Source organism: Ochotona princeps, chromosome 21 (assembly GCF_030435755.1).
Source record: "Ochotona princeps isolate mOchPri1 chromosome 21, mOchPri1.hap1, whole genome shotgun sequence".
Classification (NCBI taxonomy): domain Eukaryota; kingdom Metazoa; phylum Chordata; class Mammalia; order Lagomorpha; family Ochotonidae; genus Ochotona; species Ochotona princeps.
The window spans coordinates 30,834,072-30,861,608 of NC_080852.1; the positions used below are offsets into that span (position 1 = coordinate 30,834,072).

Sequence of the window (27,537 nt, forward strand, 5' to 3'; positions counted from 1 at the left end):
CCAGGTCTCCTGAGGAGGATTCAGGCTTGGGGCTTAGAGCAGAAGAGAGCAGCCCTCCCATGGGATTTGTGCAGCTTTGTGAGTGCACAGCACACTATGCCAATGGAGAGCTGGGAGCAGGGAGATCCAGATGGCCTGTAGGCCATGGAAATGGCACCTACCGCTTGCACTGTACTGTGATGAGGATGTCATTGTCATGGGAAGACGATATTGATAAAGCCCAAACCCCCATAAGTTTTCGTAGGCCATTAGCCATCCAAGTGTTGTACTCCGAAAAGGGAGTGCTCAGTTTCTCCTTCATGTGCAGAATGGGCCCGGCACAAACGTTTTCTTTCTTCACAAAAGGTGTCATGTATCTGCAAGATTTTAAAAGGGCATTCTTTTTAAAAGAAGCATTTTAAAAGTTTTCTTAGAGAAGGGAATCTTCTTTAAATTACTTGTTTGTGAATGTCAGAATGACATCTTTGTTTTAGTGGATTATTGAAGGATGTGAAAGAGGACAGTAGTGCAGGATGCATGTATTGTGACTGATACACTTATTTATCTCTGCCTGATGGGAGTTTGCAGCTGTTCTTTTTTGGTATCTTTGCTTTTGACTCATCAGTTAATACTCTTCGGTTACTTTGTGCTTACAAAACAAATTTATATTGCTCCCGATAGGGTTAAAATTGTGCAGTCCTGAAGCAGTGCAGAATGAAAGATAACATTGTCTTGCAATAAAACATTTCTGTAGTGCCCTTCTGTCTCATGTTTATGTAGTTACGGAGTCTGTAGTTAACTCTGGAACCTTTGTTTCCTTTTCAGAGCCAGGGAAGCCGTAAGCTCAGGGCATCCTAACTGTATGAATAATAGTTCAATGAAATTTCTTGAGTCCATCAGTATGCCTTCTGAAGTCTTAAAGAATCGGTAACTTGGTACAATCTGGCAAGTTTCAGGGTCATACTCGTATGTTATTGTTTATACTTTCCTTTAGTGAACTACTAAGGTAATTTGCCACTTGAGAATTCACAAATTACTCATGCCTGGAAATTCTTTCTATTTCTTTGATCTTAATGAAGTCATGCATTGTTGTGAACATAATGCATACACCTGCTGCTGTCAGTCAGCTTTGTAGATGAAAGCGAAACTCAAGGGGCTGGAATGTAACCTGAGCCATCACACAGACTCTCCCTCCTCTGGTCCTGTCTAGCCCAAGTCCTCTTCCATGTCCCACGTCTTCTGATTGTATGTGATGACAGTTACTGGTCAGAATATATTACAGTGTTGCTGTACAGACAGACTTTTGTCATATAATTAAAGAGCACCAGAGCTGCCAGACTAAACATTGGTCTGAGTTTCAAATAATATTCCATGACTTTCTTGGCACATTTTTATTCTGACTTGAGTATGTGTTATCACTTAGCGTTCTTTCCCATGGCCCAAAGCTCTGGGTGGTGAGGTGGACTAAGCATGGCTCTTCAGTGGCTTCTCTTGCGCACCCACGTGTACCCTCCCAGTGCTACCACCTTTTGTTCTCATGTGCTTCTCTGCTCTGCTTGAAGTAATCCTGCTTAAGCCAGCTGTTTGTAAGGTGTACCAACAGTCAGTCAGCTTTTAGATTTCCTGAGGCCTTTTGAGATTTTAATATAAAGTAAGCTTGAAAGAACAGCCAGACGAAGGACACAACAAAGTTATTCCTAACAATAAACATGCCAAAGAATCACTTTTGCTTAATAATTAAATAAGATTATATTGGAATAGTAACATAATAATATAATACTATTGATATTCATAATATTAATTAAAAAAGATCTGGTAGAATCTGTTTAAAAGTAGCACTTGAGAATCTAGTGAGATGTATACTTTCCAAACACCACTGCCGTCTTTTGGATTAACATATTCTTTGAGTCCCAAAGCACACAGACAGAATACGGACAAATAGGGCATTAGTAAATGAAACCTCTCTGCCCAGCCAAGCATCAGGATGAAGTGTCAATCTACAGAGTGGGAGAAAGTATTTGTAAATCATACTTCTGAGAAGAAATCAGTAACCTGACTTAGACAGCAGGGAGTACCAAAATAGACATTTCTAAAAAGAAAATGCACAAATAGTTGAATATATGGAAAAATATTCCACGCCGTGATTCATCAGAGATGCACATTAGAATCCCAATGAAATCTCATCTCACACCTGTTAGTGTGGCTGTTACAAAAGGAAATGAGCCCCAGAGCAGGTGTTTACCTAGTGGAGATGCGCATCCCACCTCATGTTACTTGGGTTTCATTCCCAGTTTCTGGTTCCATCTGCTTGCTAATGCATACCCGGGAGACAGTGGAGAGTCCTCAGGTAATTCACTTCCTGCCACTTACCTTGGAGACCTGGCATGAATTCCGGGCTCCTGGCTTTGGCTTGGTTTAGCCAAGGCCATTTTCATGATTTGTCATGAACCAGTAGGTAGGGTATGTCTCTCTTTTTCCCCCCTCTTTCAAATAAATAATAATAAATATTAAAAAAGGAAAAGGAAAATAGCAAGTGTTGGAGAGGATATGGAAATAAGAAAGTTAAGTTACATTGTGAGTGTGAATTAGTAAGCCACTGTGGGTCACTTAGATTGCTACAAGTAGAATCCACCAGATACCACTGTATAACCCATCAACTCTTACACTAGGAATTGATACCTGAGCTCCCATGCTCATTGCAGCATTGTTCACAATAGCCAAATATGGAAGCCACCTACATGTCTTGCCTGCTGATGGATACAGAAAAGGTGGCACATATCTACTATGGGATATTATTCAGCCATAAACACAGGAAATCCTGTCATTGACACCAATCTGAATGAACCTATATATATAGGCACATAGTCACATTGAATTGTTTTTTTTTTAAAGATTTATTCATTTTATTACAGCCAGATATACACAGAGGAAGAGAGACAGAGAGGAAGATCTTCCGTCCAATGACTCACTCCCCAAGTGAGCCACAATGGGCTGGTGCGTGCCGATCCGATGCCGGGAACCAGGAACCTCTTCCGGGTCTCCCACGCGGGCACAGGGTCCCAAAGCTCTGGGCCGTCCTCTCAACTGCTTTCCCAGGCCACAAACAGGGAGCTGGATGGGAAGTGGAGCTGTTGGGATTAGAACCGGTGCCCATATGGGATCCCGGGGCTTTCAAGGCGAGGACTTTAGCCTCTAGGCCACGCCGCCGGGCCCAGTCACATGAATTGTAATTTTGAGATAACTTTATAATCAGGACAAAATAGTTTGTTGAGCATGCACCTGCACATATAGGCTGGTTTTCCTTAGGAAATGTTCTCTGGACTGATAGTACACAAACCATCAACAGGTAATCATAGCATGGTAGCACTCGGTCTGCGCTTTGAAGTTGAATATCATTATTCTCTAGCTCTGTCTCTTGGTATCATAGGAAATAGCTCCTGAAATGAGCCTGAGGATACTGCAGATGTGAATATAATGGAAGTGTAATGTGTAGGGGTTGCCACTGAATTTAAAATCTGAGTTTTTTGGACACTTTCCTGTTCTACCCCCACCGCCAAGTATTCTTCCTACCTACCACGTTTGACGTGACACCCATCAGCCACTAAGTGTTGGGAAACCTCTGGATTCTAATGCTAGCCATCGCCTTGTGCTTCTTTCCAATTAAATCCATCTTACTGTCCAAATGTGCTTCTCTCCTCTGTCTCTTGTGTTAGGACAGTAGCTTAGAACCGTAAAGGGTGCAGACTCTCATATCTGTGAGCTGGGTCACCGTGGAGGAACTGTGCTCGTCTTCTCGCTCTGAACAGTAAGGCTATGTATTCCTACCTCACGGTAGGGATTAAGTAGAAGGCAAAGCCCCAAGCATAGTGCATCAGGGCCCAGAGGATTCCAATAGGAAAGGTTGTCAGGCCTGGGCTCTGGCCTGCTTTCACCCCCGCCGCCCCCATCACTTCTGTCTCCTGCATCTCAGGGACTATCAGCCGTGTAGATACTTACCCATCTCATCATTTATCCATCTCATCCCCTCTTACCTTGTGAGTAGTCACAGTTGGATGTTTAATCTTCCAGTTCCCAGTCCGTTTTGCTTCTGCTTTGTTCTCTTTGTAGGGTAAAAAATCCTGTAAAACTACCATGTTGATAATGCCATCACTTTGCCTGGTCCTCCCCTGAGCTCAGCCAGAAGTTTTCTTCAGCCGAAGGGCAGATAGGCATTGCAGGCCTAAGGACCCAGCTACCCTGAGGCCTGCTATTTTCGTATAAAAGCTGCCAAAGACAATTTATAAAAGAGTGTGGCTGTATCTATGAAGAGGAATTTTGAATGTCATGCAATTTCCCTACATGACGAAATAGTCTTTTGCTTTTCTTCAGTCTTTTAAATACCTGGTGACTGTTGTCAGCTTTTGGACCATACAGGTGGTAAATGCAGGCAGCTGGCAGGGTGTGGTGTGCAGGCGGTGGCTCGCCAACCCCGACCTGAAGCGTGGAGTTACAGATCCTCAGTGTGGCTGCTAAGACCTCTGATGCTCTGGCTGGTGTATTCCTTAGACTTCTCTCTCGGTAACGGGATAGTTTTCCCTTTCCTTTAATCTGCCCCAGTGAGCCATCCTGTTTTTTGTCTTTCGTCATGCAGTTCGCTTTGCCAGGACACTTCTTTTGTTCCTTTTTTTTTTTTAAAGATTTACATATTTTTTGTTTGAAAGACAGAGTTACAGAAAGAGGAGGAGAGACAGAGATAGTTATTTCCCATCTGCTTATTCACTCCCGAAATGGCCACAATGGCTGAAGCTGAGCTGATCTGAAGCCAGGAGCCAGAATCTTCTTCTGTGTCTCCCGTGTGAATGTAAGGACCCAAGGCCCTGAGCCTTCCTGAGCTGCTTTCCTAGGACATCAGCAGGCAGCTGTATCGGAAGTGGAGCAGCCAGGACATGAAATGGTGCATGTATGGGATGCCAGTGCCACAGACAGAGGCTTAGCTGATTATACCATGGCGTTGGTCCCACACCAGGACACTTTACAACTAACTACCTTTGCTTCCCACTTCCTCCTCCATGCTTTGTCAATAGCCCGGGCTCCTGCTGCAGCTCAGGCATCACCTGTGTGGAGGATGCAGCTCTGAGCTGCTTGGGTTTATATATCAGTCCTTCTATTTGCTCTTGAACCTGTTTGCTTCTTTGTGCCCGTATCTCTCATCTGAAGTAATGAAGTATTGGGTAGCTCACAAAGTTTGGCGCTCTCATGCTCTCTCTTTTAAATTTCTTGGGGAGGAATTGTAGCCATGAATTCACTGAGTTAGCACGCATAATGAATGTGGTCACCACATTGCTTATGCAATCTGAGGTCTGCTACAGTGGTCATATGTGCTTGCTGTTTGAATCCTTTACTAGGATCCATCTATACCCTTTCTAGATCTTTCTGTATTGCAACACTTAGAATACCTGATGCAGCTCTCACTCAACTCTGCCTGGCACATAGTAGACATTAAACAAAAGTTCATTGAGGAAGTGGGAGAGAAAGAGCATCAAAAACAGCTCTTGCATTTCATTAATTAACAGGACAAAGAAAGAACTATTAGAAAATAAGCAGGTTTGAGGGCACTGTGGAAGCGCGGCATGTTAAGCTGCAGCCTGCAACACTAACATCTAATGTAGGAGCACATGCTCAAGTCCCAGGTACTCTACTTCCATCCCAGCTTCCTGCTTGTTTATCTTGGGAAGCAGCAGAGAGGTCTCTGCCACCTATGTGGGAGAGCAAGTGGAGCTCCTGGTCCCTGGCTTCAGCTTGACCCAGACTGGCTGTTGGAGCCATTTGGAAAGTAGACCAGTGGGAGATCTCTGCCTCTGGTCTCTCACTCCCTCTCTGTCACTGTGCCTTTCAAATAAATAAATGCATCTTTAAAATGAGAAAATAATTAGTCTCATAAATTTGGATAGAATTGAAAAACATATCCTAATCTCTGAGCAGTTGTTCTTTTTTATTGTGGGGTTCATACCTGTAGCAAGAAAGAGCTGCTGCCAGAGGTGCCATCTGGTGGCCCTCTCAGGGCCGTGACTTTGGTCTGTGTCTGCGCCAATCCTTTAGCCTACTGGTGCAGCTTCTTTCTGTTCCATTCCTTCCCCACTCTGGTGCAGGGATGAGCATGGCTGGCACCTGTGTTGAGCGTATATTGCCACAGGATGAACACAGAAGCATGCCTTGCAGAGAATGCCTAAGCTTGGAGGAATTGTCTGAGAGAGCTGCAAAGTTTCTGGGCTGAGTGACTGCAGAGCACCTGGGCAGGAGAGAAAGCCCAGGCAGGCTGTTGGAGTGAGGGCTCAAAGTCCCTGCTTGGTTTGCAAGTGCACCGTTACCATCTGGGGACAGACACAGGTCTGAGTGCAACAAGACTTTGAGGGACACTGCGCCGTCTGAGTTGGAAGGAAATGGAGGTGTTCTACAGAGTCCTCACCGCTGCCTGGGGCTCCACTTGACTGCAGCTCTTTCATCTGACTGCCATGCCTTCTGAAAACGGAGCTTCCTCCAGCTTTGTTTCATTCAACAGATGTGGGTGATTTATCAGGGCTTGTCGGGGCATCCTTCGAGGCACCGGGTCTAAAAGTGTTTTTGCACAGTTGTTTGTGGAATGGAACATTCTTCTGTTTTCATTTCAAATCACCTTTCTATTTTGACCAAAAAGCACATCCTTTTCCTGCTATTTGAGGCAAGGGGAGGTTGTTGTACGTTGGAGCCGCGTTCTAGTGCAGCTTCGAATTTCAAGTTAATTTTGAGACATCCATAGCAAATGAAGCAGCCAGCTTTCTTACTTAAAGTTATTTTATAGTTTACTTCCTCGGGGAACTAGAATGCCTGCCTGATAGAACTCCATAGCTCTGTATAGAAAGATGAGATCTAAAATGTATCCTTGCTTAAAGCCACTGGATTTTCCATCCTGCCTGTGTGTGTGTGTGAAAAATAACTCCTCAAATGTGTGTACTATTTATTGGTGAGACTTCTGCAGTTCTCTGCAAGCAGATTAATAAGCATTACAGGCAAGGACACACGTCTCAAGGAGAAATGTCACAACTATTATTGCTTCCAGGGTAGGAATAATATCTCATAACTAAACATTATGAAACCGTTTCTTTTTGAAGCTGATTCACCAATCCCATCACTTGAAATTCAGTTTGAGGCTTGAGAGTTTTAATTTTAAAAGACTGTCATTGGTCCACTAGAGTGGCAAATTATGTAAACAAAACAGCTTTGTGGTCGAGGTCTCAGTCGACTATGGAACAAATGTGAAATATGAAATCCCCAGTTGGTGTTGTTGAAAAGCTGAACGGAGTCTGGCTTTCACATCAGGCTTGTGGACAAGTTGATCAGAAGCAGCATAATTTGGGGAGTCAGTGAGGTATTGTTTCTTAAAATGGAGGGTGGGGGAAAAGTGGGCTTGAGGTGGTTGACAAGTTCAAGCTTGACGAAGTCAGAGCTTCCAAGATGGCCTCCACGATTGCTGGCCCCAGATGTGTACATGCCTCCCTCAGTTACTCCATTAAATACCAAGTTAGTGCTGTTTGCAAAGGGATACTGCAGTTGGAGCCGAGGGCCCACAGCAACTGCTTGAGTCCCTTAGATCTAGAGCTTGAGAGTACAAGAGATCAGGTGCTTGTGAAGGGCTTGGCAGGGAGGAACACCTCCCTTGCTGGTTTTGGAGATGGAAGGGACCATGTGGCAAACAAGGAATGTAGTAGTCTCTATGCCTTGAGAAGGACTCCAGGTGACAGCTGGCCGGCAGATACCGACTTGAGTCCTGCAACTTCAAATAACTGGCTTCTGCCTGCAGTGAGTGGGAAATGGGCTCCCTGGGCCCCGCAACACCGGACTAGACCTTCTCCCATCTGACAGCCAGCTCCTTGCTGGGCTAGATTTCTTCCTGAAGATGGAGCTAGTTTATGGGTTTTGCTCTGAACCATCACATTTGTAGTCCTTTGTTACACAGTGTTAGAAAAGTGAACACAAGGCCTGTTAGCAGCTCTCTGATGCTCTGGATTGGTGCTGTCTGTCTGTGGCAAAGACGAAGAACATCCCCCTTTGTTGCAGACACATTCTGTGAAAGAGGTCATGTTTTCCCAAGGCAGCTGCAAAATTGATTGCCACCCCACATCCTTTTCTGTAGTGCAACTATGCCCCTTGGCCATCAAGAGACGGTCTGTGTGCCTCTTACTCTGGGCTGCCTCTGTGACTGGCTTGTACACACTTGGAACACAGTGGACGTGATGCGGTGTAACTGCCAAGGCAAGACTGGACCAGGTGCATAGCATCTTTCGTAGTCTCTCGGAATGTTCCTTCTTGGCACCCAGATGTCATGCTGTGAATGGCCAAGCCACAGGGATGTAAGGAAAGGTCAACAGTAGGTGCTCTCTCATCAGTAGTTAACCAGGTCTCCCTTGAGTCATTGCAGCTCGGGTACCGGGCATGGGCACGAGGAAGCCTTTGATCAGGAAGTCTCCCCCAGTCATTGTCCCTTCCCTGTACAGGCTTTGCACATCCTGGATCCAACATCATTCCCTTTGGGCCCAGCCCAAGATCATGGTCCACAGAATCCACAAGAGTCATGAAACTGGCTTATGCCACCAAGATCGGAGGATACAGCCAAAGATAACCAGAATAAATGTGTTGTCAGCAAACAACTTGTGCCCTAACTAGACCCTGCTGCCTCATTTGGATGAAGAAAGTTTTGTGACAGCACAGTCCCTGTCTGCTGATCACTTTCAGTGGCTGCTTTTCCATCGTGGTGGTGGAGATGAGTCATTGCTCTAGAGACTATGTGGTCTGTGGCGCCCAAGTAGATACATCACTGTCCAGCTGAACCATGGGCAAAAGGACTGATTAGAGGTTAAAGTATTCTTCCAAATAATAGAATGGTTCAGGTTTTACCAAAACTATTTTCTGTTAAACTGCATGAAAAAAACCATAATTCTTTAAAAATTGATCACAGTTCATAACCAGATTGGATGAGGGAAAGTGCCTAGAGTCAACTGGGTGATCGGTGTCCAATTTTTTAAATATTAAAGGTCATTAAAATTCATTGTAGTCTAATTCATTAATGCTGGGAAGACAGCTAATGAGGCATGTGTAAAAAATTACAGTGTGGGATGCTTATAATTTAACTGTGCACCAAGAGTTGGTTACATTACTTCATTTAGCATTACCTATTTTGATAGTCTTTGTACTAATGTGAGTTTTAATTAATATTCACACTTTAAAAATCAATCTATTTGAGATTTCACTTGCTACAGATCAATAAGGCTAAGCCAGCAGTTACTTGCAAAGAAGGCTCATATTTCTTGTGTCTAATAGCTGTAGTTCAGGGTATTAAAGATGAGTGTTTAATCATGCTATTTCTTGGTCCCAGCTTTTTTTTTAAAGCCATAAAACATGGGAGCTGTAGTGCTCTGTATCGGGGTAGCAATTTTGATAGGAATTATCTAATGCAAGCTTATCTTTTTTTTTTAAACAGACTTATAGAAGAAAGCAAGCTGATCCCACTCGTTTTCGAAGTGTGTCTGGTAAGAAAGTGAATGTACATTTGGAATCAAGGGGAAAGGACCCACTCCTGACCTCAGCACCCCTGTGTGGCAAGGGGTACTCAGGAACCCTGTTTGATGATCCACCCTCCTCTGCCAGACCTCCTCTGGGTTTTCTTTCTTTGAGAATATTTTCTAACAGAGAGGATAGCTTTTTCAAAATGTGCAAGTATTGCATGTTTTTTTTTTAAGATTTATTTATTTTATTACAAAGTCAGATATACAAAGAGGAGGAGAGACAGATAGGAAGATCTTCCGTCCAATGATTCACTCCCCAAGTGAGCCGCAATTGCCGGTGCGCGCCAATCTGATGCCGGGAACCTGGAACCTCTTCCGGGTCTCCCATGCGGGTGCAGGGTCCCAATGCATTGGGCCGTCCTCGACCGCTTTCCCAGGCCACAAGCAGGGAGCTGGATGGGAAGTGGAGCTGCTGGGATTAGAACCGGCGCCCATATGGGATCCCGGGGCTTTCAAGGCGAGGACTTTAGCCACTAGGCCATGCCGCCGGGCCCCAAGTATTGCATGTTAATCCAAAATGTAGAAAGGAAGGAATAGATAACGCGAGCTTGATTGTGGCAGGAAGGCTGACTGACGGTTTCTACGCTGCAGGAGGAATTTTCCAATGTCCCAGAGAAAGTCCTTTGACCCCTAATCCCAGGGTACCAGATCAGCAGGTTTCACCTGGCGGTCAGGAAGTTTTCTTTTCCAGAACTTTTCTCTGTTGGTCCATAAAATACAAATTACTTGAAAATCATCTGTTCAATCTTTCATCTGTGGCTTCTATGAGGATAAAATGGGAAGTGGAGTTGACTCTTCTACTCTGATTAATCCTCTCTACAATGAATGCAGATATGAGGCTGAGATGGAGACTTGATGCTTGGAAGGATTCTGCCATATTGGCATGTGTTAGCCTCGTCTGCTGAGGCCTTGATGCGCATAGCTCACTGCGTGGAGAACAGTGAGGGGACACCTCCCAGCTCTTCTTGTCCCTCCCTGCCATGGTCCCCAGTGGAGCTTTAGCCGTGGTATCCTAGTAACCCTCCTGATGCTACATTCGCCTTAATTGGCTCAGAGTATCAGTCTGTAGAGGATCTGCCCTCATTTTTGCATTTTCAGGAGAGCTGGTTGGGTTTGCCGAGTTTCTTACTCCATCTGTTGTTTCACAAGGAGGACATCATACACTGGCTAGTTTACAAAGCAAAGAGATTTCTTAGAGTTGAAGGGACTGACAAGTGCAAGATGGGAGCCTAGGTGTCTGGTGCCTGCTGGAAACTTTCTTGCTGTAACCTCACATGACAGAAAGCAGACGGGCGGGAGAGTGGGCTAGCTTCAGAAGCCTCCTATACACAGTGAAAGGAACACTCACAGCCCGGTCGGCTCTTCATATGCGCTCACATTGGAGACACCTGCATGTTGCAGGTCACGTTCCACTCATAGCCCTGGACTCATGCATTGGTGGATCAAAAGGTATATTGCGAGGAATATTCAGTTCTGCCAGCTGATGCGCATGCCTCCCACCCTCACCTTCATTGGATGCACTTTCCTTATTTGTTGGTTGGGAAGTTGATTTTTTGGGGCAGGGGGACAATGGGCCCAGCAGCTTGCTAATATTGACCACAGGGTTGGACAGAAGGCCAGAATCAAAGCCATCCAAAGTCAGCCACTTGTGACATGCGCTTGAAAACTGACTGCTATTAGACATGTTCTGTGGACTTAGAATGGGCCATAATAGGTGGATGTACTTTTCGCTCTTATTGTGGCAGGAGGGGGCTTCTAACCTGTTAAAATGCTCCTTTTGTGATTGCTAAAATGTTCTTAGGCTGCTTAAAAGGGAGCAAAAGCTTTCATCTGAAGGGCTGTGTTAGAAAGTCCCTTCTCTGTAGTTAGCAAACCCTGCTCTACCTGATTGATGTCCGTACACTAAAGAATGGGCTTCCTGGCAGTGTTGTGGTGCAGCAGGTGTTAAGAGACATGGCTTGAGATGACTCCATCCCATATGGAAGTGTTGGCTCAAGTCCCAGCTACTCCACACTCACGGTTCAACCCCACATTAACGCACTTGGGAGGCAGCAGATGATGATCCAAGTATTTCAGTCCCTGCCCCTCACGTGGGCGATTCGGATGCAGCTCCTGCTTCCTGCCTTTGACCTGGCCCAGCTCTGGCTATTGGAGTGATCTGAGGGAAGTGAATTAACAGTTGGGAGATCCCTCTCCCTCTGTCCTTTAGTCTCCCACCCTCCATTTCAATTAAGTGAATGTTTAAAGGAAAGTGTTTCTTATTTTACACAAGTTAATAAATGCTTTGTTGATTGATGGCAACCTTTAAACCCTTGTCATGAGTTGTGGATTTGGTGGAAGGTGGTATCTGCTCCCCATTCTAGACGTTAGCCTGTCCTGAGTGTCTCAGCTTCCAGGCATGTCTGGGGTGATAGCTCGTGTCTAACGAGAATAGCTCTGTTCTCAGGTTTATTCTAGGAGATTATGTTATAGCGGGTTTTGCTGCTAAAACACAAAGAACGTTGGAAGTCACTGCTTTAAGGACAAGGCTTTGCTGTCCTTAAAGGCATTATTGACATCTTATTCTACTTTTGTTTTTCTTGAGTTGAATAATCTCAACTTTTTTTCTCCATATGAATACATTTTAACATTTAACATCACCGTGGTTATCCTGTGAGCTGTTACCTTGTCCGTTTAGGCTTGTTGTCACCAAGCTAGCCGTAATACATTATTTTATTGATTCTGTGATGGGCATTACTTTTTCAGATTTTTACATTTCTGAAATTGAGATGTTTTCCAAATGTATTTTACTCTCAGCCAGTGACCTGGTTGCCATTACTATAACCAATATATATATATTTTTTCTATGGTAGAAGTCTACTTTATTGACATTTTTCCCTATTGACTTTTTTTTTTTTTAACTAATATTTAGCATTATGTGACAGTTTCATAGGCTTTGGGAATCCCCCTCCCTCTCCCCTCCCCCCTGGATTCCTCCACCTTGATGCAGCATTACAGTTCAAATTCAATCAAGATTCTTTCCTTGCAAACATATATTAAGCATGGAGTCCAGCTACTTATTGTCCAGATGGGTTGAGCAGTTTCTTGGGGAGACCATTTCTGGTCCGAAGTCAGAGCTGGTATAATATCATCACAGTCAATTAAGAGTCCCAATATAACATCAACAGCAATTTGCAATATTATGGAATTGACATAGTTTTGAGTAACCAGTATGTTAAAAAAAAACAACAACAACAACAAAAAAACCCAAAAAACAAAGAACAAAATAACAAAAAACAAGTCCTAACCACAACCTATGATTAGCTCATTGACATCTCAATTTTAGTTTGTATACAGGACCAAACCGGCTGCTATATACCTTGAAAAGGCTATAGGGTACCATTCAGCTGTCTCATGTCTATTTCATTTTAGTATTTAGCCATTTGTTGTGTTGAAGTATAATTTTGTTGATCTTGGCAGATTTTGGGATGATCTAGACTGGCTTGTAACTCTAACAAGATATTTGTCGACATTTAATGTGCAGAACATTTTTTTTTTTTGGGGGGGGGGTGTGCAGGAAAATCCTCAACACCATGGTGAGGAGTGACTAATCTTTGTGTCCCACCCAGCAAGGCATGAGCCAATCCATGCCAGCTCTTTCCTGTCAGATTATAACCAATATATTTTATCTTTATTTCACTTTTTAAAAAAAGATTTATTTTTATTGGACAGTCAGATATACAGTGTGGAAGATCCTCCGTCTACTGAGTCACTCCCCAAGTGGCCACAATGGCCTGAGCTGAGCCAATCCAAAGCCAGGAGCCAGGATCCTCTTCCAGGTTTCCCACGCGGGTACAGGGTCCCAAGGCTTTGGGTCATCCTCCACTGCTTTCCCTGGCCACAAGCAGGGAACTAGATGGGAAGCGGGGCCACTGGGATTAGAACCAGCGCCCATATGAGATCCTGGCATGTGTGAGGCAAGGACTTTAGCCGCTAGGCTACTCTGCTGGGTCCTATTTTGCTTTTTAAAAAATGGCTAAGAGACTTCAGACCAGAAATGCTCTCCCCAAGAAACTGTTCAACCCATCTGGACAATAAGTAGCTGGACTCTATGCTTGGTATACATTTACAAGGAAAGAATCTTGATTGAATTTGAACTGTAATACTGCATCAAGGTGGAGGAATCCACCAGGGGGGAGGGGAGTGGGGAGGGGTGGGGGGATTCCCAGAGCCTATGAAACTGTCACATAATGCAAAATAATTAATTAAAAAAATGGCTAAGAGTGATGGGTTATCAAAATCTATCTGAATAAGTATATGAAAGGAAAATGAAAATTTTAATTCAATAGAAAGTTGAGTTGGCCAGTGTTTTTCTTCCTCAGTGCTTGATAAAATGCTGATGAATGTTGAAACTGAGGGAGTCCTGGATTCAAGGAAGCGCAACACACATTCCTGCATATACGGCTGCAAGTGATGTCTAGCAGCTGTGGACTGCCATAAGAGAAGATTGAGAGCCTGCAAGCTTGGTTAACTACTTATGCCTCCTAGCCAACCATCAAAACAAACAAACAAACAAAAAAAACCCAGCCTTTGAATCGTTCAGGCAGTGGGCCACCAGGACCTCTTGATGGCTGGCTTGCTTTCTTCTCAGCCCAAACTTGTTTTCCAGCGCGTGTTGATGTGCTTAGTGCCTGCACAGAGTCTGTGTCGCTGATTTCTGGAGTTCTTCCTCTGTTGTGTGTTTACCAGCAGGTGCGTCTTTTCCTGGATGCTGGTTCATTAAGAAAGTAACCCAGTGTCTTCTGACACTGCCAGGGAGTGCTGGAGCTTCTGTTTTTTGCCTCTGTAGGCCCAGAGGCAAGTGACAGTGAGGGGACCAGAGTTCAGAACTCATTTCCTAGTTGTATGAAATAACTGTGCAGAAATCCTAGGATGAACAGATGTTTCTGGAGTAGACCGAGAGCTCCAAGTATGAATTCAAGTTGGCTAAATAAATAGCTGACTGAAAACAGTCTTTTCAAAATCATGTTTAAAAGCAATTTGCAGTCCTAAATTTCTGCTCAGGAGACGCAGTGCCCCTTCCTGGGTGGCTGGTAATGGGCAGTTCCTTGGACTTGACGTTGATGGGAGAGTGTTTAGCAAGCAGACAATAGGTTAGGAATGCAGTAAGGGCTGTTACAGGTGCAGATGTAGGAAGCTGTGGCCCCCAGAGGAGAGAGGGATGCACTCTGCTGGGGCACAGTGAGGCAGGGTGGGCAGTTGGTCTTAACTTGTGGCTCAACTTGGAGGAGGATAAGGCTAGGCCGGGCCAGGGAGTAGTGAATGCATAAATGAGCCTAAGTACATGAAGCAGAGAAGAGGGAGAAATGATAGGTAGTGAGAGTGAAAAGGGTAGCTTGGAGCAAACCGCTGTAAGGGCTTTACACTATGGCTGTTTCATTGTTTGTCTTTGCAGATAATTGACACTTTTTCAGTATCATAAAGTATCTTCTAGTCAAGAAAACAGTCTTTCAGCAGTGTTGGCTACAGGAGGCACATGCAGTGTGCAGGGAGGTCGATCACCAGGGGTTTCAGGCTTTGAGTCCCAGGCGTGTACAGTCAGCTGAAGAGCCCATGCTGCTTCTGTCACCAGTGGACTGAAAAAGGCCAAAGCTGGATTCTGGGGCATCCCTGAAAGCTTCCATTAACTCTAGAGGCCAGTCACAGGGGCTGTGGAGAAAGGAGCCTGGAAGAGCCAGTGTCAGGTCTGACCTAATGTACAAGAGTGCTTTGGCATCACATACAAGTTAGAGAGCACCAGAATGCGGCTAACCTTGGCAGAGGGGGAAGCTGGGTGGCTGGTTGCTTGTAAGAGGTGGCTGCCATAGGAGCCTGGTTCTGTCCCCAGGGCAGGGCCTACTCCTCTGAAGAGCCCTTTATTCTCAATTGGCAGCCTGCCAACTGTGTTGGGCCAGAGCATCCGTGGATGAAACTGAACTCACGTGGAGGGAACACAGATCTACAGCACTAGGGCATCCTGGGTTTGTTTAGCAAATACAGCATCCGGAAGGCATGGGAGGAGTCCAGCTCATGACCGCTGCATTGCTGGCTGCACAGAAGGGAGAACATTTTGTTTGCCACTTAGAACAGAAATGCTTTGAAATAGGTCTTAAAGGCAAATATGGATGTATTGGCTTTTGAACGTGGCTGTAACTCTAATCTCTCTTCATTTTATTTTAGTAGTTTATATTTCGGCCTAGTTCAGTACATCATTTTCGTGCCGAGTAATACAGGCAAGCTCTGTTTCATTGGGAAAAAAAAAATCTTTATTCATGGCAGATTTTCCAATATGTGCCAAAATATCTCTGTCACGATATTTTATGAGCCTGCTGCAAAACAAACAATTGAAGAGCAGTTTCAGTGGCAATAAAGAAGGGATTAGCAATACGCTAGCTTGACAATTACATTGTTTTAACAATTCTTGAAGATAACAGTTGAAGCAATCTTCAGTAAATCTTTCAAGTTGACTCTAGAAAAGAGTTTCTTCATGGATCTTTGGGACCACAAGGATTTATTCACTGAAACATCAGGGCAGTATAGACTGGTAGCCACATCACACAGCGGGAATGTGTCCTATCCTGTGTATCCATCAGGCCTTGAAAATCACTTTTCTCCCCTCTTGCTGCAACTCAGCTGATATGAATGGCAAGTTGCTTATAATTGTAAGACTCTTGCCTCTTTGTGTGCAGTATGCTGTTAAGATTCTGCTATGCATGTAGGCACACATTTCTAAGGCAGAAAGTAATATTTGACTACAATTTCAAACTACTTGATGAAGGAAGATACTTGGTAATCTACACAAAGAATACCTGTTGGGTGCAGGAGAGAACTTGTTTACTCTCATTCAGGGCCTTTGTGGACTGAGAATGGAGCTGTAAAGCAATCTTGTTGTATGCACACATTACACAGTGCTCAGAGGCACCACCATTGAAGTATTGCTGTGAGTTGCTTTGGGAAAATGAAATTGGATTTGCACAGATCTACTTTCGGTAGATTTTTTTTTCTCCCAAAACAACTCCCTGATACTTGAGTGCGATCTGTTGATGTAACTGGATTGAATGAAATGAAGTTGCCGATAGTGTAACTGAGCAAGTGACACTGGCACCAGATTAGCTGAGTAAATGCGCTAAACTATGTAAAATCGATGTATCAGTAAACTTGAGGTGTAGCCAAACTAGTTTCCATATAATCAGCTGACTTGGTTTGAAAGAAGTTGGAGCTTATTAAGATTGAAAGCTCCACACTGTACTCATTGGAGAAAGAGAGGCTGAGATGGAACTAACTCAGTGTACCCTTGGGACACCACGGGGCACGCGGCGGGAGTGTGTGCCATGTGGCTTCTCCTGGGGGAGTGGAAATCTAGAACTTTACCATCACTGTTCCTGTCTTGAGTTGTATTCTAAGTTCTCATCTTCACTTGGAAGGAAAAGTGTGAATAATTTTTCCTTCTCCTTAGAACAGGAATTATAGGCACCAGGGAGAGGTTGATAGATGTGGACTGATCTTATTTTCTGAGATTGTAGGATTGTCTAGGTTTGTTTCTTGCTGTTTACACCTCACTGATCCAAGAATTAGAAGATGCAATAGTAGGAAGGGCCATTGTTCTTTGATGTGATGTGTTCACAAAAACCAGCTTGGCTGAATACCCGTTGTAGGTGATGCTGTTTGACGTCTGGACCATCTGGAACAATCTAGACCATCTGAGAATGCCCACTTGTTGGCCTTGGAGCAACATTAGTTTAAGGCTTGTATTAAAAAAGTTTGCTGTGACAAAGCATTGCCCAGTCATAGTGTTCTAAAAGCATGCATATTCAGAGTGCTGTGATTCATGGAGCAAAGTAAAATGACTCATGGCAAATGCGAAGATTTACCAGAAGAACCGAGTGAAAAAAAATCAATGATTACTCATTCTTTTTTTTTTTTTTCCAGGGGAAGTGCAGGTGATTTTTTTTTATTTATTATTTTTAATTCATTAATTACATTGTATTATGTGACACAGTTTCATCGGTACTTGGGTTCTCCCCACCCCTCCCCAAACCCTCCCACCATGGTGGATTCCTCCACCTTGTTGCATAACCACAGCTCAAGTTCAGTTGAGATTCCCCCATTGCAAGCGTATACCAAACATAGAGTCCAGCATCTTATTGTCCAGTCAAGTTCAACGGCTTCTTAGGTATACCCTTTCTGGTCTGAAGACAGAGCCATCAGAGTATCATCCCAGTCAATTAAAAGCTCCAACATACCATCAGCAAAAATTTACATCATTATGGAATTAATTGACATAGTAATGAGTAACCAATATGTTAAAAGTAAATGCGAGTTCCTAGCCACCTTCTGTGACCACCTCACTTACATTTCAATTTTAGTTTATACACAACATATAACATTCATAACATAACATGTTATACATAACATCATATCATCTTAAATTAAGGCAAACATGTGGTATTTAACCTTTTGGGATTGGCTCATTTCCCTTAGCATTATGGTTTCCAGTTTGGCCCATTTGGCCACAAAGAACTGCATTTTGTTTTTTTTTAATAGCTGAGTAGTATTCCACGGAGTAGATGAACCATAGCTTTCTTATCCAATCCTCTGTTTATGGGCATTTTGGTTGCTTCCATGTTTTTGCAATTACTGATTGTGCTGCTATGAACATAGGAGTGCATGTTGGTTTCTCATAAAACAATTGTTCTGGATATATTCCTAGGAATGCTATTGCTGGATCATACGGTATGTTGATTTTGAGTTGTTTGAATATTCTCCATACTGATTTCCATAGAGGCTGTACCAGCCTGCAGCCCCACCAGCAATGGAGTAGGGTTCCGTTTTCCCCGCAACCTCGCCAACAAGTGTTGTTGGTGCTTTTATTCATGTGGGCCAGTCTTACTGGCGTTAGGTGGTACCTCATTGATGTTTTAATTTGGATTTCCCTTATTGCCAGGGAACTTGAGCATTTTTTCATATGTTTATTTGCCATTTGGGTTTGTTCCTTTGTGAAGTGTTTGCTCATTTCCTGTGCCCATTTCTTGAGTGGCTTGTTTGTTTTGACATTTTGGTTGTTTTGTAGCTCTTTGTATATTCTGGAGATTAGCCCTCTATCACCTATGTCGTGTGTGAAGATCTTCTCCCATTCTGTGGGTTGCCTTTTTACTTTGTTGATTGTTTCTCTAGCTGTACAGAAGCTTCTTAGTTTGATGAGGTCCCAATTGTTTATTTTGGTCTCGATTTCTACTGCTTTTGGAGTGTTTTTTAGGAAGTGAGGGCCTACCCCTAAGTGTTGCAGTGTGTTTCCAACATTTTCTTCCAAAAGTTTGAAGGTTTCTGGATGTAGGTTTAGATCTGTTATCCATTTAGATCTGATCTTAGTGTATGGACTCATTTTTTTTTAAAGATTTATTTTATTTTTATTACAAAGTCAGATATACTGAGAGGAGGAGAGATAGAGAGGAAGTGGAGCTGCCGGGATTAGAACCAGCGGCCACATGGGATCAAGGCGAGGACCTTAGCCACTAGGCCATGCTGCTGAGCCCTGGACTCATTCTTAATAGGTACATATTGGACGTGATATTTTTTTTTCTGGGAATTCTTCAGTAATGGAAAAGCCCAAAAAGTTATTCATAAACAAAATGACTGAGAACACTTGCATTTTCAGAAAGTAGAAATGTCAGAAAGCTCCCAGCTTTGATTCTATAAACCAGCGAACATCTATTAGCATTTACTTTTGATATTCTTTGCATTGTTTTCCTGGATAAGCAAGAAATAGCAGAATTTATACACTTATCTGGAACCATAAAGGATTTTCAGATTGAGCCAAGGAATCTGATGCGTTAAATCCGTTTACAGATTGATGGAAGAAACAGGGCTGTTTGAAAAAACTCTAGCAAGTGAAATTGCATTGTGAATTTATTAGAGGGACCAAATCGGAGAAAAACTGTGATGTGGAACTACTGAGGATTAAGCTATTAATGCAGATTTTTTTTAAAGTTTATCTTTTTTTGGTACCTGAAAGCAAATATTTGTTAAACATTACAAAAATGTCTAATATTACCACATGAAGGTCTTCTTTCATGACAAAACACTTGATAATGTTCTCAGTGTTTCCCATGTATGTATCATGTCTGCCTCACCTTTTATCAGAAAGGGGCCTATACTAAATATTCAGTATTGCATTTGTCTTTAGAATGTCTCTGGAAGACATGTTTCTGTGAACACGTGTGTAGATGCCCGTGTGTTCTCTATTCTGTTGAATGACCGCACACTGTTTCATTATATTAGAGCATAATTTATGTAGTAAATCTCCAGTGATGGATGTTTCAAGCAGCTCCCTGAACTTTCTTGCTGTTATGAAACATTCAGGTTGTAATATTTGATTCATATCTTTGTTTTTTATATACCCATCCTCGCCTCTGCGTACACACATGGGTAAACTCATTACATCCTTTTCTGTTTACCTTTGTACCTGCATTCTTGATTTTTGGCTGTGATTAGAAGTAGGACTGCTTTTTAAATTTGTCTCCTAGTTCATAGAAAAGCAAGTAAATTTTAAGTTGTGATTTTATGTCCTACAATTTTACTTGCATATTGTTCTTAACAATTTCCTACTATAATGTTTATCAACTGCAAAGTTTTACTTAGTCCTTTCTGATTCCCTTTTTTCTAGAAAATTATATATGTTGCGCAAATTTAATGTAGTACATACATACAGATTTGAGAGCTTAAAGATATTTCTACCCTGCTCTCTTGTCCTCTTCCTGTTTTTTAATTAGTGTTTATTTTGTAGTTGCAAGTTTAATCCTCCACTGAATTAGGAATTCAGCAAGTGGTAAGCAGAAAAGCCATTGTTCCCCAAAGAGAATGTACAGGGGCTGCCAACAGGAATCAAATCTCAATGTCGGGATACACTTAAGTAGCAGGATGACGAAGTTAGGACTGTGTTAGTCCTACTGTAATGGACTATCCTACTGTAATGGACTATCCTACTGTAATGGACTATCCTACTGTAATGTGGGCGGAATCAGGGGGAAGTGGGAAGGGAAGGCCTGAGCCTATGGAGCCGAGTGATGAAATTAAGTACAAATATTCTGAAAAAATTGTCAGTTTTGCTTACATACATTACATTTTTTTATACTTTATTAGTTACCACAAATTAGGGAAGAAATGAATTTTGTCTTTTTTGGGAATGGCTTCTTTTACTAAATGTAATGGTTTCCAGTTGTATCCATTTTGTTGAAAATGACAGGATTTCTTTCTTTTTATGGCTGAATATTCTTCCATAGTGTGTATGTACCACATTTACTTTATCCAGTCATCAACTGGCGGACATTTGGGTTCATTGCCATGTCTTTCCAATTGTGAATTATACCTATCTTGGGGGATAGGTATCCCTATCATATGCTTATTTAATTTCCTTTGAGTAAATTCCCAGAGTGAATTTCTTAGTCATAGGGTAAATCTATTTTCAGATTTCTGAGGAGTCTCTACGGTGTTCCATGATTGTAGTAGTTTACAGTCCCACTAGCAGCAGATTAGGGCACCTGTTTTACCTGTGTTCTCACCAGCACTTATTTTTTTGATGTTTGAATGATAGCCATTCCAAGTGGGGCATGGTAAAACCTCTGGTTTTGATTTAAATTCTCCTGATGGCTAGTGATGCTTAGCATGTTTTCATGTGTCTATTGACTTTTGAACAAAGCCTGTTCGTTGTCCTTTTATCATTTCTTAACTGGATTGCTTGTTTGTTGTGGTTGAGTTTCTTGAGCACCTTATAGAATTCAAGTAGTAATCCCTGATCAGTTGCGTGCTTTGCAGATGCTCTTCTGTTGGTTGACTCTTCAGTTTGTTGAGCGTTTCCTTTGCTGTGCAGAAGCTTAGCCTGATGTAATCATGTTTGTCTACTCTTGGCATTATTGCTTGTGCTCCTGGGATCTTTGGTTATGCTAGTATCTTCCAGAGATACCCATTTGTTTTCCTCTAGTAATTTGATGTATCAGATCATAGATTGATGTCCTTGATCCGTCTAAAATAGGAGTCTTGTTTTATACTTCTGGATGCATACCTCCTCCAGTCTTCCCAGCACTGTGTGTTAAGCAGATTTCCTTTCTCCAGGGATTGGTTTTACCTCATCTGTCAAAGGTTAGTTATTTGTAGATGCGTGGATTAATTTCTGGGATTTCTGTTCTGTTCCATTGGTCTACATTTCTATTTTTGTGCCACTACCAGGCTGTTCTGATGCTACTTGTACTACAGCATGTCTAGAACCCTGGTTCTGTGGTATCTCTAGCTTTGTGTTTTTTAAGGTTGCTTTAGCTCTCGAGACTTTATTGTGATACTTCGTGAATTTTAGCATTGTTTTTTCTTGATCTGAGAAGAATGCTGTTGGTATTTTGATTGGGATCACATTGAATCTGTAAATTCCTTTAAGTAGTTTGGACATTTGATGATAGTAATTTTTCCAATTCATGAACATAGAAGATATTTCCATGTCTTGGGTGACTTCTACTTCTTTAATGTTTTGTAATTTTCATCACAGAGATCTTTCATGTTCTTCCTTAGATTCATTCCAAGTTATTTGAATTTGATCTTTCTCAACCATGGCATTATCTATGTATATAAAGGCTACTGGTTTTTGTGTGTTGGTTTTTATATTCTGCAACTTTATTCTGAAATGTTGTATAGGCGTTGATTGGAGACATTTGGTCCATGGTGTAGATTAGCTCTGTTGTTTCTTTGTGGATTTTTTTGTTTGTTTATTGATGAAAATGGAAGTTATTATTGTACTGGAACCTCTAGCCCCCTTTAGATCCATTAACATTTGTTTTAAATATCCAGGTGTGCTGGCATTAGTTGCATATACATTTACTTGTAATCACATCTTCCTATTGGATTTTTCCCTTAATCATTTCATAAGGACCTTCTTTGTCTATTTTAACTGTTTCTGTGGCAAAAATCTATTGGATGGCTACTCCTCTTTTTATTATTTTTTTTTTGGCTTTTTGTCAGCATGGAGTATGTTTTCTCATCATTTCACTTTTTTTCTTTGTTTCTGTTGGTGAGTTGTGTTTTTTAGTAGCAGCAGTTAGAAGTGTCTTGGTTTTTTTTTTTTTTTAAATGCATTCAGCCAGTCTCTCACCAATGAATTCCTCAAAACCTAGGATATTTATTGTTGGGGACTTCAAAAAAAATTAATTATTTAATTTCTTTATTTTTAAATTGTATGTATAGATTTTTATTTCCTCATATTTTAGTCTTGGTAGATTTTACATTTCTAGAAATTCATCAATTTTTCTAGGTTATCCAATTCATTTATACATCATTGATTCATTGTTTTTTGTAGTCTTTGATGATATTTTGTATTTCTATGCTATCAGTTATTTTTTTTTAACTTACAATCCTATTTGGTCTTCTCTGCTTTTTGTCAGTGTGGTTGAAGGCTTGCCATTGTGATTGTGTGTTAAAAATATCAGTTCTATTAATTTTTTACATTTTTGTTCTGTATTATTTTCTTCTAATTTTGAATCTCTTACGTTTTCTAGTTCCATAAGGTATAAACTGAGGTTACTTTACGTTTTTTAAAACCAGTTAAAAAATTCATTTGAGAGGGAGCAAGAAACAGAAAAAGAAGAAAAAAGATAGCCCACATCCTTCTGTTTGCTCACTTCCCAAGTTCCCACAGTAGACATGTTTGGGTGTGGAGCCAAAGCCTGGGTGAGGAACTCAGTTCTGGTCTCCCACTTCAAGGGTGGGAACCCAGTTTCTTGAGGCCTCAGTGCTGCCCCCTAGGGACTGCCTTGGCAGGAGGCGCAGGTCAGGAGCCTGGGCCGAGAATTGAACTAAAGATGCTTTGATGTGAGACATAGTTTAACCACCAGGTTGATTGCCTTGTCTTTCTCCCTGCCCTCAGTGTGGGTATTTACAACTGAAAACTTGCTTACAATTGAGCTTGCTGCATACTATATGTTTCTGTATGTTGTACCTGTTTCCAGGGACTTCAATTTTTTAGGATTTATTTAAAATTTTTTTAATGAAAGGTAGAGGCATAGAGATACATTCAGAGATAGAGGTAGGAAGAGACACACACAGAGTGAGGTAGGAAGAGACAGAGAGAGAGAAGGAACACAAACTTGTTGATTGGTTCAGTCCCCAAGTGCTGACATCATCTAGGATCTAGGGCAGGGCCAGGTCATATCTGGGAAGCCTGGGACTCAATGTGGAGCTTCCATGTGAGTGGCTGGTACCCAGGACCTTGAACCGTGACCTTTTGCCTCTCACGGTGCCAGTACATGGACCCAGGCACTCCTGGGTGGTGTCTTTTTCTTTGTGCCAAATATCCATACTTCCAGGTATTGGAATTTATTATTTTTTTAATACATTGGTTGTTCAGGAGTTTATTGCTTAATTTTCACATGTTTTAAATTGATCACTTTTGCTTCTGTTTCTGATTTCTAGTTTCATACTATTGTGGCTGGAAGGCATGTTAGATATGGTTTTAATCCTCTTGAATTAAGGTCTTGTTTGTGGCCTAATGGGTCATGTCACCTAGAGTCTGTTTCATGTTTGCTTAAGAAGACTTCGTATTCTGTTCATGTTGGGTGCAAACTTCTAAATATTTTTGTTAGGTATGTTTGATCTACAGTGTTTTTCCGGTGCACTGTTTCTTAATTACGTTTCTGTCTGGATGACTTATCCCTTGTTACACATGAGATATTAAAGTCCCCGGGCGTTATTGCATTGCAGTTTTCCCCTTTCTTTTCTGCTTCTCCACTCAGTATTCCATGTATTTTCTGTGTATATTTAGGTACTAGGATCCCGGGTGCTTGATAAATTTATAATTGTTATAGGCTCTCGATGAATTGGACCTTTTATCATTGTATGATGACTTTCTTTGTCTCTTGTGACTGTTTTGGACCGAAAGTCTTTTTGTGTGATTTTAAGTGTAGCTGCCCTGCTCTATTTTGTTCACAATTTTCTTGAAATAACTTTAAAAAAAAATCTCTTCACTTTTAACCTAGGTATTTTTTTTTAAAAGTTAAAGTTCCTTAAAGTGAGTCCGTCTTTTAGGCAGCATATGAATAAACTTTAGTTTTAATTCATGGCATCATTACATGTCTTTTGGTTAAACCACTTAATCTCTGTACATTCACAGCAGATAAGGACTTGCTGTTGTCATTTTGTTCATTTTTTTTGTTTTTATTTCTGTGGTTTGTTTCTGTTTTTCTTTTTTGTGCTTTATTTTACTACGCTTTTTCACAATTTAATTCTTTTTTCTTTAGCTTTTCTGTATTTCCTAAAGGCTTTCCTTTGTGATGAGGCAGATGTGAGCATGGTGACTCAGTGTTTAAAATGGATGACCGCTTAACTTCACTTACGGTTTCTCGCACACAGCCTCATGCATTTTCCCCTCTGCCACATTTTGTTATCAATGCCACAATTTACAGCTTTTTGTGTGATGCATCGTTAACAAATGAGAGCTGTTGTTAATTTGCATATTTTTATTTTTAAACTTTGTACTAACGTTAGTCATAATTTATGAACCCCTAATTGTGGAATGTTCTGATTTTGATGATGTCTTTCCATTTTCCAGTGGCTTTTATTCCATTCTTATATCTGTTTTTTTTAAATGTTCTTTTATTTCAACTTGACCCTGGGGTTAAAGTCCTTTGTGATTATGTCTTCTTGTCCTTTCTATGTATTATTTGATTTTATTTGTTCAAAATTTTCAAAATTAAGATCCTTTGAGAATGTGTATGAGTAGGGTACATGATATGCTATACATCAGTAGGATAATGATGAAACTCAAAGAATAAGTTGGAATATGTTTTCTTAAATTTGGGGAATTAGGCACTTGAATTTTCTTGAGTGTATGATTTTCCCCTTAAAATGGTTTTTGTAAAAATTTTCAGTGAAGACTTCTGGTTGTATAGTTGTGTTTGTGGAATACTTTATGGATTCATTTTCTTATACATAACGGGTTATTTCTTTTACATGCCTTTCAGGAAGTGTGGATATTTGAATTCACGTGTCACGCCTGTTGGCCTAAAGTTGCTGGCATGCCCTTGGAATCCTCCCAGTGTCTGAGGGTGTCCAGTGGTGCAGTGCGGTTTTGCTTGTCAACAGGCCCACGTGGTGCTCAGTTCCCTCCGCTCTGGTTTTACTGTAGCTCTTTGTCTCACTCCGTCTCTCAGGGGCAGCTCTGCGCTGTGCAGTGTGCTTGCTTGCTTTTTTTACTTTCAGCATTTTGAATCTATCATCCCACTGTCTGCTGGTCTCCAAGCTTTTGCTGAGAAATCCAGCTGGGTGCTCCCTTGTATATGATAAGCTACCTTTTCCTATTATCAAAATTCCCCTTGACTGTGGAACATTTTTGTTACGTTTTGTTAATCTATTTTGAATTCTTTAGGATTCACTTCCCACCTTACGTTCCTGAGCAAGGGGTCCTCCTCTTTTCCTGCTCCTTAAGAACCTTGTAATGTGTTCACCAACTTGCTATTGTCTCAGGACTCCTAGAAGCTTAATTTATGCGTTTAACTTTTATTTTTTCCCCCTTCTGAGTAGATATTTTCATAAAACCTGCCTTAGACTTCAGCGATACTTTGTTTTGCTTGACAGGCTGCTGTTGAATGTTTCAGTTCAGACTTTGTTTTCTTTAGCTTAGAAACATTAAAAAATTTTTTTTTGTTTCTGTCTCTTTGCTCTACTCATTTTGCTCGTGTGCATGTTATTTTCCTGAATTAATCTAGTTCTCTGTCTTGTCTAGTGCTCACTGAACTTCTTTAAGATGATTATTTAAGGGGTGGGGGCAGCATTGTGGTGTAACGGATTAAGCTGCTGCTTGCATCTCATGACGGTGCCTGTTGGTGTCCTGAATACTGCACTTCCAATCCAGCTTCCTGCCGATGTGCCTGAGGAAACAGCGGAACAAGGCCCTGGACCCATGTAGTTCTTTCTATGATGGGCTTATTGATGTTTACACATCTTTGATGAAACATCTGTTCAGATTTTACCCATTTAAAAATTGCTTTATATGGTGGTGTTGAGTTGTTTAAGTTCTTTTTGTATCTAGCTGTAATTTATCAGACACACTCTGCATATTTTCTTACAGTTGTTTCTTGTCTATTAATTTTCATAGTAATTTCTTGCAGAGTGAGAAGTTTTGAACATTTTGGTGAAATCCAAATACTGCATTTTTCTTTCTAATACTTGGTGTGCACTGCTTCAGGCCCTCCTTGCCAAAACCAAATACCCTCGGAGCTGTGATGTATTTGAATTAGTTTGTGTGTTTTGTGAGATGTGATAGTTGTTCCTTCAAGAAATTTTTAATTTGTTTGAGTGGCAGAGGGAACGTTCCCACGACAGTGTGTATTTTCTCTCATGAAGTTTTTGTTCTTGTTCATTTTTGCATAGGTGCCCACTTGCATGCTTGCTCTAGTTGCATGAAGTGCCTGGAGACTGAGTAGTGTAAACTTCCGGATGTGTCCTTCTCTTTCCAAGTTGTTTGAGCTTAGATTCCCTGCAGTTCCTTGTAAGTCACGGAAGGAAGCAGCTCGTTGGTTTCTCTGACATGATTCCTGGGACGTGTTTATTGGCTCTGTGTAGATTCAGCGTCTGAATGACACCAAGTCTTCCAATCCATGAACTTGGATTATCTTTGCATCTCCTTTAATATCTGTGATCGTTTTAGAGTTTACAGAGTGCAGGTCTTATGCAACATTTTTGTCTAAGTGTATAATTTTTTATGATGGTACATGTGGCTTTTTTTTTGCTTCAGTTTCTTTTCATGGCTGGCATCAGAACAGCGTTGTACCCTTACACTTGCTTAAGTTATTTAAAATTTTTATTATATATATATATTTATAATATGATTCCATAGGCAAAAGGATTTGCCCTTTTAGGTTATTTTTATTTCTAATGTCCTTTATTAACTCTACAGTGTTCATGCTTACTTCAGCACCATATATTCTAA

The 27,537-nt window shown here is 41.5% G+C and overlaps 1 protein-coding gene across 2 annotated transcripts in view; it reads left to right on the forward strand.

The window, feature by feature from the left end:
- ULK4 (unc-51 like kinase 4) overlaps positions 1–27,537 on the forward strand; it is a 328,855-nt gene that overhangs the window by 128,960 nt on the left and 172,358 nt on the right. For both annotated transcript variants that reach the window (XM_058678919.1, XM_058678920.1), the window contains exon 30: positions 9,473–9,521. In XM_058678919.1, the coding sequence (XP_058534902.1) occupies positions 9,473–9,521 (49 nt within the window). The remainder of the gene's footprint in view (positions 1–9,472; positions 9,522–27,537) is intronic.